The 13,476-nt window shown below is 40.3% G+C and overlaps 1 protein-coding gene across 3 annotated transcripts in view; it reads right to left on the bottom strand.

The window, feature by feature from the left end:
* Positions 1 to 13,476, bottom strand: part of LOC111873237 — a 123,365-nt gene that overhangs the window by 104,688 nt on the left and 5,201 nt on the right. For all 3 annotated transcript variants that reach the window (XM_023867777.2, XM_033755016.1, XM_033755018.1), the window contains exons 4-5: positions 1,888 to 2,060; positions 294 to 451 (exon numbers count right to left, since the gene is read on the bottom strand). In XM_023867777.2, the coding sequence (XP_023723545.1) occupies positions 294 to 451; positions 1,888 to 2,060 (331 nt within the window). The remainder of the gene's footprint in view (positions 1 to 293; positions 452 to 1,887; positions 2,061 to 13,476) is intronic.

Below are 13,476 nucleotides of genomic sequence, written 5' to 3'. Positions count from 1 at the left end.
AATTAAATCCCAATGAGGTCACTGGATTTATCAACGGACCTAATCCTTCCAACAGCACAATGGCCCAGAGGTCAACTCAGCCTCTAACAGAAATGAGTACCAGGAATCTTCCTGAGGTGTAAAGGGTGGCTAGGGTATAAAGTTGACAATTTCATTGCCATCTGTGAGCTGATAGTCTAAACAAAATGAGGGAGCCTTGATGTCTCACTACATTATGGTCCTTCACGGCTTGTTACAAGGATAGTTTACTTGTTCCTTTCCTTCTAACAGAATAATCTGTAAAAACTTGCTACTCTGTCTCCTTGTTGTTGTAGACTGGTAGGTTCCAAGCTGCAGCTGATGTAGGGAAGATTGCTTGGGTTGATACCCGCTCCTCTCAGGTTCACTGTTGCTACTTTCTCCACTGCCCTATCCAATACCATCGGATACACAGACGAGATTCTGGTGCATCCTATGGAGAATATGCATTACATAGTGTGTGTGTACTGCAGAATAAGTAACCTGCTTTTATTTACTGAATTTAGTTTTTCCAGCTATAATTGATGTTGTATAATGCACTGCTATGGAGTACTTATAACTAATTACAGTTACTGTAATATACTGTGGCATTATACATTATTTTGCATGTCAGCCTGTACATGAAATGGAGATAGTTTAGACTGGATTCCAAAAAGATAATACTGATAATTTGCTAACTTATATACTAGCATGCGTGATCTTTCTTTCCTTATCCCCCATTCAACTGGTGATGCACAAGTACACCTGTGTCCAGTGTAATTGACTTTGCAGGAACCTGAGGACATACTTGTATCTACTACCGCCTTTCCTTTTTTCGTCTTAACTTTCATTCAACTGGCGTTCACTGGTGCTCCTATAGCCAGCTTAACTGTCCATCTATTTCAAGAAAAAAAAAAAAACCTGAAACTAAAACAGCTCTACAGTTCTGAGAATCATAAAATATATTTTCCAACTATTGTTAGTCTCTAGAGCTTGGGTGTCACTGGGACATTTTGTAATGGGGCGCAGCCAGAAGCTTTGTTTACAAACCCACACATAAGCTGTTTAAGATTACTTCTAGTGATAATCCTAGAGTACTCAGGATAGACAAATATTTCTTCCAAGAATATTTTAATTTTTGGTACTTGTACAAGAACCTGATATATTTCCTTCTTTTTCAAAATTTTATACTTTCCAGTAATCTAAAAATCCAGAGTGCGAGAGCAGATGTCTAGCTCCCCCCCCCCTTCTACTTAAGACACAATAAATAGATTTATAATTAAATAATGCCAGACGTATCATTAACAACAAATTTTGTACAACAACAATTCAAGGAATTAGAAATTACCTGTGAAACCCAACAGTTATGAAATATGAACCCAGAGGAAGAGTGTACTTAGGAAGCCCTCTATAAAGATTGAAATTTTCTGTTGTATTATGCCTAACACCACAATTGAAATGAGTAAGGATAAAAGTGGTGATGGTCGTGGTGGTCATGGTGGTCATGGTGGTCTTGGTGAGGATGGTGAGGATGGTGGCAATGATGATCATTATGATTATGATGATGTATGTCCCATTTTAATATGGGAAATACTTATTACTGCATCTCATTTATATTTCTCATTATTTCTGTTTAATTTGATATGAATTTAAGAGTGTAATCTTGGATTTGGCCACTATATGTAATTACTTCTTTCTAACAGTTCCAAATGGTCTGGCATTCCCACATGTGAAGATGGGAGCAGAACCGGTACCTGCAAGGCTGTGTTCTAATTTATAGAACATCAGACAATGGACACAGTCTAAAAAGCTAGTAATGCAATGTAATTTTCTGATCAGCTGAATAACATTCATCTAATATAAGTACCACCCATTACCAGAAATACTTACTGTCACGCATCTCATCATTGAGCTCCAGACAAGCCCCACAGGCATCAGATACCTTCTTGCTCCCCACCACATTGTCACAGCCAACACAGCTATTATCTCCACCACACACGTTGCAACTATCCATTCCCTCAGCTTCCAAGTGACCTGTCTGCCCTCCCACACACAGACCACACCTAGAAAGAGGTTCAGTATCAATACTAAACATCACATCCTCATATTAATTGTGGAGACCTCTTGCTTACACCACAACCCGAGGGAAGACAAAAAGGGGGGAATAATAAAAAGCTGACATCGGATATGAGACTTGGGCTTGGCAAGCATAGCAGCTGCTTAGTGCACAGTGGGGAAGTTAACGCAGGGGAGCAGGTGCGCAGCGATGAAGAAGTTTAACTGTGGGGCTTTATGTACTTAATAACAATATTTTATTATAAGTAAATTCCTCGCTCGTTGCAATATATTTTTGTTGATACATCAAGTTAACAGGCATATGACTGATAGCCAGTCCTTTCTCCTACAGTTTTTCTTGTAGCAGTGAATGTGTATTATGGAAGTGGCTACAGCAAACACTTACCAAGGGTGACAGCTAAACTGAGAGAAATCGACACCATGCACACTCAATCACTCCATTGCTTTAACCAGTATTTACAACAGATAGCATGACAGTTCTAGGGAATGGAGCAGATTGAATGACAGAAAGATTAGGAATAGTGTCGATATTTAGGGCCAAAGTTTATAAGAGGTTTATGGTTATAATTTGGGCATCTAACATGTCTCTTAAAGCTGGTGATATTAATGAGCCGATCTGTCAGACAAAGCGGCACTCCCGAAACGAAGAACAGCATAGATGATATAAACGTTGATCTGTACGATCCACACGCAACAAGAGATTCAAATCACGGCTTTAGACGTGACCCGTTCCCAAAGTTAACTTACGATAAACAAGTTTTTGCATGTTTTAAATAAAAATGCGTCTTCGTCGAGCTTTGTTATAACCTTCAAGTCAAATTTAATTAAATTCTGGATTTATATACAGTGCCAGTAACCGGTAGGAGGAAATTAAGAGGCGATTGATCTCGGGTAATGCTTGCTACCATTCAGTCCAGAACCTTTTGTCTTCCGTCTGCTGTCCAAAAACATTAAAATTAGAATATACAAAACTATAATTTTGACTGTGGTTCTGTATGGGTGTGAAACTTGATCTCTGGCATAAGGGAGGAACATAGACTGAGGGTGTTTGAGAACAGGGTGTTGAGGAGATTATTTGGACCGAAGAGAGATGAAGTGACAGAAGATTGGAGAAAACTGCATAATGAGGAGCTTCATAACTTGAACTCTTCTCCAAGTATAATTAGAATGAGCAAGTCAAGGAGGATGAGGTGGGCAGGTCATGTAGCACGAATGGGGGAGACGAGGAATGTGTATAGGATATTGGTGGGAAAGCCAGAAGGAAAGAGACCACAGGGAAGACCAAGGCATAGGTGAGTGGGCAATATTAGAATGGATCTTAGAGAGATGTTATTGGATGGTATTGATTGGATAGATCTGGCTCAGGATATGGACCAGTGGAGGGCTCTTGTGAACACGGTGATGAACCTTTGGGTTCCATAAAATGCTTGGAAATTCTTGAGTACCTGCAGAATTGGCGGCTCCTCCAGAAGGGCTCAGTTCCATGAGTAAGTAAGTAAGTAACCAGTAACCGGTAGTTTGTGTTGTGGGGTAAGTTTCATTTGAACCAATTGAAACGATGAATGGGTTACCTTCCCAGTTTCCATCCTTTCTCCAATAGAGTCACCAGCCCGCAGCTCGAAGGTACACGCATTACAGATGATTCCAAAGAATACAATAAATACTTTGTTTTTGGCTGAAATATGCAGTGAAACCATATTTTAAACTTTCATATTTCACAGTTCTTCTTAATAGGATGTGAAACTTCCTGCTGTTTGATATAAAAGCATTGACAAACATTGTAAACTATGAAAACAAACCTTACTGGAAAAGTTTTCATCTTGCCGAATGTTATGAAGAAAGAAGGGTGTTAGACATGAGAAAGGAATATAATATTTTTAACTTCAAAATTTTTCATTATTTAGCAGAGCTATCCAATGTAGTTGGTTTTTGCATTCTTTGTGTTACATTCGTAAGCCGACAGACAAATTGTCAAATTCTGTTATGTTTAGTGTGATTCAGGTGCAGTGTCTCTATCAAAGGACTAAGCTGCGACTGTTTCCATCACCCCTGTCTTCTGTTGTTTTCTTCATCTCAAGTCCCGGCAGAAATTGGACAGTGACTGAAGGCACTAGAAGTCGAATAAGGTAAAATTAGGCACCACTATAAATGACTTCATCGTCCAAAATTGTCGTTTTTTAAAGATATAAAGGTTACGTACAGTGACTGAGGAAAGCGGCATTAGTTTTATTTTTTATCTTTCTATCGTAACTAGTTACTGAATCGGGGTCTTAAAGTTACAAAAATCGGCGGTCCAGTGCTTAATTTCTAAAAAGTAAAGCCTAGAAGAGGAAGAGACATTTAATTTGCCTGAACATTGGCAGAAATTATGAGCGACGGACACAAAAATGGACAGCAATGAAACCTAATATTTTTACACTTTAGATATGTCAATAATGAATGAGTATTGTGAAAATATTTTTACATACTTTGGCAGCCGTGAAACGAAAGAAAGGTCATCAAAATTCTCATCGTCTGTAATAATTAGTAGTCACCTGATATTTGGTAGCTAAAATGACAAAAATCCGAATATTTCACTTAATTTAATAGTTCCTCGATCATGGCCATTATGAATGGAAAACGTTAGATGTTACCTGTCGAAGCGTGGCCTTGATCGAAGTTAAGGGCGCCCACATCTAAACAAAGAGGCAATATGAGCGCCACTTCACTGGTTCTTCTTTTACCAAGAAGCTTTCTAATGAAAATTCCATAATTCGGGATAAGAGGATGTATTGCGAAACAAATCGTGGTTTCATTTTTCTTGAATTTCTTTCGGCCAACAGCATTGTCAAGCAAAAAAGCGCAGTCTTCTGACTGGAAGAACTTGCATCCACGTATTACGGATCACGAGGACTCAGCAATCACGGTACACAATTCTTAAGTGCAAATCAATGGAAAGACGAATTGAAGACGGGCAGTTTCGTAATGGTGACACTCAAAAAGGAATTCAGTCGTAAAGGTGAAAATAGTGGGACGTACTGACATGTATTGCGCATTACATTCCTTTTCGCACAAAAAGAATAATCCGAAACTCATTAGTTCCACAAACCGCTGGGAAAAGTTAATGAACATATTACGAACCTTCGCCAAAGATCACTACAAACAATATGGACTTCCAAAGTAAGCGGTGTTACAGCGTTATATCCCCGGTAACCATCGGATAGGAGGCTACGTGGGCCCCAGAATCGGTCGGAACGCAATAGAGAAGAGAAATTTCTTGACCCTACCGGAGCTCGAATTCCGACCCGTCTGTCGTCCAGCCGGTAGCCAGTCGCTGGCCCGACAGAGCTATTTCATTTCATTTCATTTCATTTATTCACCTTCCATAAATCCTGTCAAGAATACATTCTCATGCGGTTGTGGAGATCGTCCTGGTTACAGTCACAACTAAGAATTACAGTTGTCATCCGATAGCATACACATTTGTAATAAAATACTGATAGACATATATAATATAATAAATAAGTTAATTTTAGTAGTAAAAGTGACGGAAAACCTTATACAATTTGTACAGTTTTATACAAGTCTATTAATTCAAAATTCAATAGTTAAAAATCAATGTCATTAATGAGTTTTGTATAACATACATTAATTATATAATAAATTGAAATAAAGACTAGTATACAGTGATATAAGCCGGTTACGGTAGCCGAGCTGTCTAAGGCATGTACTGTCTTTGCTCGCTCGGAATCAGCGATCGTGGGTTCGAATCCCACTCAGGGCATGGATGTTTGTGTGCGTTTACGGGTAGAGGCCTTGCGACGAGCTGATCACCCGCCCAAGGAGTCCTACCGTATGTGTTAGATCTAGAAAAACCGAAGTGAACGGAGAAGTTCATGGAGGTAGGCCTAGGCCCACTGGGGCTGTAGTGCCAAGGGGGGGGGATACAGTGATATAAAGATTGTGTATATCTAAAATAAGCATCTAAAAACCAGAACACACACTGACAATCTTGTCTTCTTTTATTTATTCCTGTAAAGAATAAAAAGAAAGGACAGTTTGACAGTGAATCACTTAAAGGTTGTGATCTTCCGGTTTGTAAAGCCATATAGTTTGGCAGCAGTCCACCAGCGTTTCGAAGGATCTTACTGCCTCATCTTCAGGGTCCAAGAGGATGCCAGGCAAGAAACCAGCGCTGAATTACATCATTTATGTTGTTCCAGAACCCACAATTTCACATTTCAGTCTACTTATTATAAGGAGTATATAGCCATCAACGCTTCTTGCTGTAAATTAAGAAGCAGACTGGAAATGCTAATTATAATATACCGTATTTACGCATGTACCGTATAGGCCGCGTGCGTGTATAGGCCGCAGCACAATTTTCAGACAGAAATTATAGAAAAAATAATTTTCTTGGAATATTATTTCAGGAGTAGAAATAATCCGAAATTTGGCAACGTTTAACATTCCTAAGTTTGTAACTAGCGAAAATAACGGTACCGCTCGGAACAGAGGCATTGCGGGGGAGAGTTATATAACCTTTTCGCCTTTACTTGACTTGCCTGGTTAGTTCTGAGTGAAACATGGGTCGAGTAAGGGCAAGTTATACGTCTAAATTTAAACTTCAATTGGTGCGTTACGCACAAGAACACGGAAATCGAGCAGCAGGGAGAAAATTCGGCGTTGACGAAAAAATGTGCGAAGATGGATACTAACGAAAGATGCCCTTGAAAAAAATCACAAAATCGACAATCTTTCCGCGGAAAGAAAGCTAAATTTCCAGAACTTGAAAATAAACTTTTGCGATACGTGCGTAATACACGGGCGGATGGATTTTCAGTGTCTGTGGAAATGATTCAATTTGAAGGCCTCAAAATAGCGGACAGAATGAAAATACCTCATAATGAATTTAAGGGAAGTTATGGATGGGCAAGGCGCTTTATGGCCCGACATGATCTTGTAATTCGGCGACGGACGTCAATAGCGCAGCGCCTTCCCGACACATACCAGGAGAAACTGCTTGCATTTCAAAAACATGTCCTGAAATTAAGAAAGACGCACAACTACACCATGGGAGCTATTGGAAATGTTGATGAAACTCCTGTGTTCTTTGAAATGCCGGGTGAAAGTACAGTAAACAAAGCAGGCGAAAAAACAGTGCATGTGCGGACTGCAGGAGCAGAAAAGCAGCGGTGTACCGTAATGCTTGGTATCACTGCTGATGGAAACAAACTACCACCATTTGTAATCTTCAAACGCAAAACATTGCCGAAAGAAAAGCTTCCACCGGGAATTTTGGTGAGAGTTCAAGAAAAAGGATGGATGACAGAAGAGCTCTATCTGGATTGGTTGAAATCAGTGTGGTTTCGGCGCCCAGGCGCACTTTTACGTCAGCGGTCAATGTTAGTGGTTGACAGTTTTCGAAGCCATTTAACTGAAAATGTGAAAGTGAAGATGAGGCAGGAGAAAAGTGATATGGTTGTGATACCAGGGGGGATGACTGGCATGTTACAACCACTTGACGTGTCAATAAACCGTCCTTTCAAGTCTCATTTGCGGCGCTTTTACCGGGACTGGAGATGCGGTTCCACGGAGATGACGCCGACTGGACGATTGAAGAAACCTTCATTAAGTCAAATGTGTGAGTGGATTGTGGCTGCATGGAACACCATACCAGAAGAAATGGTTTCCAAAAGTTTTAAAGTCACATCCATTTCCAACGCAATGGACGGGACTGAAGATGACGCTGTATGGCTGACATCACCTGACAGCGAAACTTCGAGCGAGAGCGACATCGACAGTAACGAGTCAAGTGATGAACAGTAATATGGTTCAATTACCGTGGACCAACTTCAGAAAGTGTCGCATAATTTATTCATGCGATGCGAAGCATGTTTGCAAGCAGAAGGGGGTCACTTTCAGCACCTGTTATAAAGCACGGTAAGTTTGTGTTATCTTTTTACAGTATTCTTATAAATGTGTGCATGTACAGAAACTGATGTAAGGGTATCAGCGACACGACTGCACTCTCGCTAGCGGGGAGGGGCACAGTAGTCGCGGAGAAACGTTCCATCCGCTCTACGCTGCTGCCCCGGTTTCCTCGATCATTGAACATTCTGTATTAATAATTATGAATATATATATTTTTTTAAATGAAGTGTGATTTCGAATATTTCGAATATAAGCCGCACCCCAGTTTTCCTCTTGAATTTTTGGCAAAAAATGTGCGGCCTATACATGCGTAAATACGGTATTTACCTCTGAGGTACTGTATGAACCACTGTTTTCCAAATGATATTCCGCGGAACTCCGGAGTTCGGCGAGGTGAACACAAGTGTTTCGCAAGAAAATTCTATTCGAATATTCAAATATTGTGGCATGTTTGCTCAAGGCGGGAATTGTGAAGCCAGTATAGACAGCCATTACTGATTACCGGCTTCGTAAATAAGCACGTTTCCACAGCAAGAATTGGATACAGCAATACTGGGAATCGTTGTTTCTACGCGGTGCGTGCCGAGATGTTATAAGTAGGAGAAGTGTAGAGATAGTTTAATCGTTGTCCGACTGTGTCTCAACTTACACTGAACGGAAGAATTATTCCACTTGTATATAGTGTAAAATATCTCGGTGTAATCTATGATAGGAAGGTTACATGGAGATTGCACATAGAAATGATCGAAGCCAAGGTCTTCAGAACATTTATAAGATTGTATTCCCTAGTCAAAAGTGAACGATTGAGCGCTAACATTAAGCTGACTCTCCACAAAGCTCTCATTAGATCTGTAATGACTTATGCTAGTCCCGCCTGCGAATTTGCGGCAGATACCCGTCTAATGAAATTGCATCGCCTAGGAAACAAGGTTCTCCTCACCACTATCAATTTTCCAAGGCACACATCATTTCGTGATTTACACATGGCTTTCAAGATTTCGTATGTATATGATTATATAACACAATTATGCAGGCAAGAAGCAGAAGTCATACAAAATCATGATAACGGAAATGTTCGCAATATATTGGGCAAGGAGGAGTCCGACACAGAAAGTATAAGAGGCTTAAACTTGGCGGAGGTGAGGCATACGACCGTTCAAGTGACCAGACTGCCGTTGTAGCGGAAGCTACTAGAAATGGGGCATAATCTGCTGTACTGAGCCTGGACTGACAGACTGACAGAGGCCCCGTATATTACTTATTTATGGAGCTTAGCCCTTCTTGAGAAGCCAAATCTGCAGCTACTCAAGAATTTCCAGTATTTTATGGAACCCGAAGTTTCATCACCGTGTTCACAAGAGCCCTCCATTGGTCCTTATCATGAGCCAGATAAATCCAATCCATACAATACCATCCCATTCCATCTCTCTAATATCCATTTTAATATTGCCCACCCAGCTACGCTTTTGAATTCCGAGTGGTCTCCTTCCGTCCTCATTCGTTCTACATGCCCTTCCCACCTCATCATCATTGACTTGATCATCGTAATTATACCTGGAGAAGAGTAAATGTTATGAAGCTCCTCATTATGCAGTTTTCTCTAACCTCCTGTCACTTCATCCCTCTTCGATCCCAATATTCGCCTCAACACCCTGTTCTCAAACACCCTCAGTCTCTGTTCCTCCCTTAATGTCAGAGACGAAGTTTCACACCCATATAAAACCACAGGCAAAATTATAATTTTACTAATTCTTATTTTTATGTTTGTGGACAGCAGACTTGACGACAAAAGATTATTGGCTGAATGGTAGCAAGCATTACCCGAGTTCAATCTCCTCTTAATTTCCTCTTGAATCATGTTTTGGTTTGTTATCATCGTTCCAAAATATTAACTGTGACACCTTTTCAAAACATCTGTTTCCTATCTTTATGTCATGATTTTGCCCTGCATTTTGGTGACGTGAAAGCAACATATACTTAGTTTTATCTGTTTTTACTTCTAGACCAAACTCCTTACTTTTTTTTTCTTCTTTGGCACCACAGCCCCGGTGGGCCTAGGCCTACCTCCATGAACTCCGTTCACTTCGGTTTTTCTAGATCTTACATATACGGTAGGACTCCTTGGGCGAGTGATCAGCTCGTCGCAAGGCCTCTACCTGTAAACAAACACAGAAAAACGAACACAAACGTCCATGCCCAGAGTGGGATTCGAACCCACGATCCCGGCTTCCGAGCGAGCGAAAACAGTGCATGCCTTAGACCGCTCGGCTACCGTGACCGGCACCGCCTTACTTGCGTCAATTAAATTTCGTGTTTGCTTTATGATATCTATGTTATCGCCCAGTAGATTCACATCATTCGGCATAGACCAATAGCTGATGTGTCCCGTTTAATTTCTTAAAGCAGTTGAAAAGGAGTAGTGATAAAGCATCTCCTTGTCTTAGACCATTCTAGATAGGAAATTTATCAGACAACTCTTTATCCATACCAACTTTACTATAAGTTCTTTTAAACACATTTTAATCAGCTTAACTTGTTTCATGGGTATCCCAAACTCTATCAGAATATTGTACAATACTTCCCTCCTAACTGAAACATAGGCTTTCTTGAAGTCTATGAATAGCTGATGTACTGTCTCATTGTACTCACATTTTTTCTCCAATATCTGACGAATGCAAAAGATCTGATCTGTAGCTGATCTGTTACGTCGAAACCCACATTGATCATCCCCAATTATCTCATTTATGTATGGACTTCACCTTGAGAGAAGAATATTTGATATAATTTTATATGAAGCTGAGAGCAGTGATATCCCCCGATAATTACTACAGTCAGTTTTATCGCCCTTCTTCTGAACTGGTACAATAATAGACTCCTTCCATTGATCAGGAAATTTTTCCTTATGCCAAGTAGAAGTAATTAGCTTATGGATCTTAGAAGTAATATTTTTCCTCCTGCTTGAGTAAGTCTGCCGGAATTTGATCACTACCTGGTGATTTATACCTTTCCAATTTTTCAATAGCCCTTTAAACCGCAAAAGGGTTAGGATCAGTATTAACTACTCAGCTCTATGCATTTATAGCTGCCTAACATCACTGACATCAATAACTGAGAGAAGTGGTTCCTCCACCTATTCCAAATGTTGTGGGAATCTGCAAGCAGATCACCATTCTCATCCTTCACTAAGTTACTTCTAGGTTGGTAACCCCTCTTAAAGTCATTTATTCCTCTATACAAGTCTCTAATATTCTTGATCTTGTTGTTCATTGCCAGTTTATCAATTTTGTCTTTCAGATATACCTTCTTTTTATTCCCGAAATGCCTGCTAGTTTCATGTCTTATATTTTTCAGATTATCCCAATTCATTTCGCTTGGATCCTGTAACCATTGCAATTTGGCTTGTTTTCTTTGGTCTAGTAATTCTGAGCATCCTTCATCCAACCATCGCTTATGCTTCTTCGGTTCATAATAACCTAGACTCTCTTTGGCATAAATGTTGATATTCTCTCTAATAGTTTCCCAAGCTTTATTAACATCCACCTCAGTATCCAAGCTTTCCAAAGCCGCGAGTACATTTGAGATTTCAACACGATACTGCTCTTTACCCTCTACCTCGTTTAATTTCTTGAGATTGAACCTCTCTATATGAACTTTGTGCGTTGTTTGTTTGCTCACTGCCAGTCTTTCCCTAACCTCTGCCACCACCAGGTAGTGGTCAGTATCACAATCTGCGGCCCTAAAGAATCTGATTTCAAATATACTTGAATCCCGTCTCCTGTCTACCAAAGTGTGGTCGATGTGATTGTATCTTCTCATCAGGAGATGTCCAAGTATATGTGTGGATGTTACGATTTGGGAACATTGTACTTTTGACAGTAAGATTTTTTCATGTGGCAGAATTTACTACTCTATCTCCATTATAATTACTAATTTCATGTAAACTCTCATTCCCAATCGTTGGTTTGGAAATGTCTTCCCTCCCTACTTTGGCATTGAAATCTCCTAACAAGATTTTTATAGGATACTTCGGGAATTTATCAAATACTTATTCTAGTTCTTCATAGAACCTGTCCTTTATGTCATCAATTTTGTCTTCTGTTGGGGCGTGAACATTCATAACAACGATATCACACCAGTTACCTTTTAGTATCATACTCTACCCACTTAACTGCTGATACGATTCTTTTATGTACAAAATAACCTATACCAAATACACAATTTTCATTCCCCTTTCCATAGAATATTGCATATTCGTTTGCTGGTGCGGTACCACCTCCATCCCATCTGACCTCCTGTACTCCCGCTAAATCTAACTTATATTTTAAGATTTCCTCCGCCACTGCCCTGAGCTAACCTGCCCTATACAAACTCCTAACATTCCATGTACGGATTCCCATGTCCATTTTCATTAGCTTAGGTCATTTATCCAGAGGATCCGCCCAGGTCTGAGGCTTTATGTTCATTTTCGTAACAAAGTAATATTTTTACAATGAGGAGTTGTTAGCCCGACGCCCAACACCTAAGCTGGAGGACCACATCTTGTCGGCCGTTCGCGACTGCTTATTCAATATATTCGCATCTTCCCTCCATACCTGGAGGGCGTGTCCTCCATCCGCAACCTGAGGACGCACCATGCCCTGGTGACAAGGGACCCACCTTACATGGAGGCACCGTATATATTTTATATAAATTTATTGATGTATTTAACATGGAAAATATAAATATCCTTTACAATATGACAAATGTGGGGCACGCGATAGCGTTGTTGGTTGAGATACTACGCTACAAGCCGAAAGGTTGTGTGTGCGAGACCGGATGTGGTGATTTTTTTTAATTTACCTAATCCTTCCAGCCGCACTATGGCCCGGGGTCAACTCAACTTGCAACAGACAGGAGTACCAGGAATCCTCCTGGCGGTTAAAGGGCGGCCGGCGAGTAAGTCTGACAACCTTACCGCCACATGTGAACCGATTATTTAGAGATAATGTGAGAACCTTGAAGTCTCACAACTCTATGGGCCTTCACGGCCTGTTACAGGGATAGCTTTTAAATATGACAAATGATTTACTACTGCAGACAATGACACACCCATCCTCTCGTCAGAGAGGGCGCCCCACAATAACAAGTCCGTATCTGTCAAACAGTAGTAAATATCTGGTCATGAGCCCCAGATGTGGCTGCACACCAAGACTGACTGACTGACTGACAGTAGAAATATGACTAGTCATACATAGAAAACATAAGAGGTTTAAACTTGGCGGCGGTCAAGCTTTCTACCGTTCAAGTGAATAAGCTGCTGTTGTAGCATAAGTAAGACAGATATGATCTGTTACAATTATTATTTTGCTGGACATTATCCATCATCTTGTCTATTCTAAAAAACAGTCTAGTTTCTATTAAAAACACAACGTTTCGAGAACTGGAATCTGTCCCCGTCTTCAGGTAAAACCTACTCAGTTGGGTCCAATAGACAGAGCTAGCCCCTATCTC

This window comes from Cryptotermes secundus, unplaced genomic scaffold (genome assembly GCF_002891405.2).
Source record: "Cryptotermes secundus unplaced genomic scaffold, Csec_1.0 scaffold21, whole genome shotgun sequence".
NCBI classification, from domain to species: Eukaryota; Metazoa; Arthropoda; class Insecta; order Blattodea; family Kalotermitidae; genus Cryptotermes; species Cryptotermes secundus.
This window is presented reverse-complemented; position numbering and strand designations above follow the sequence as displayed.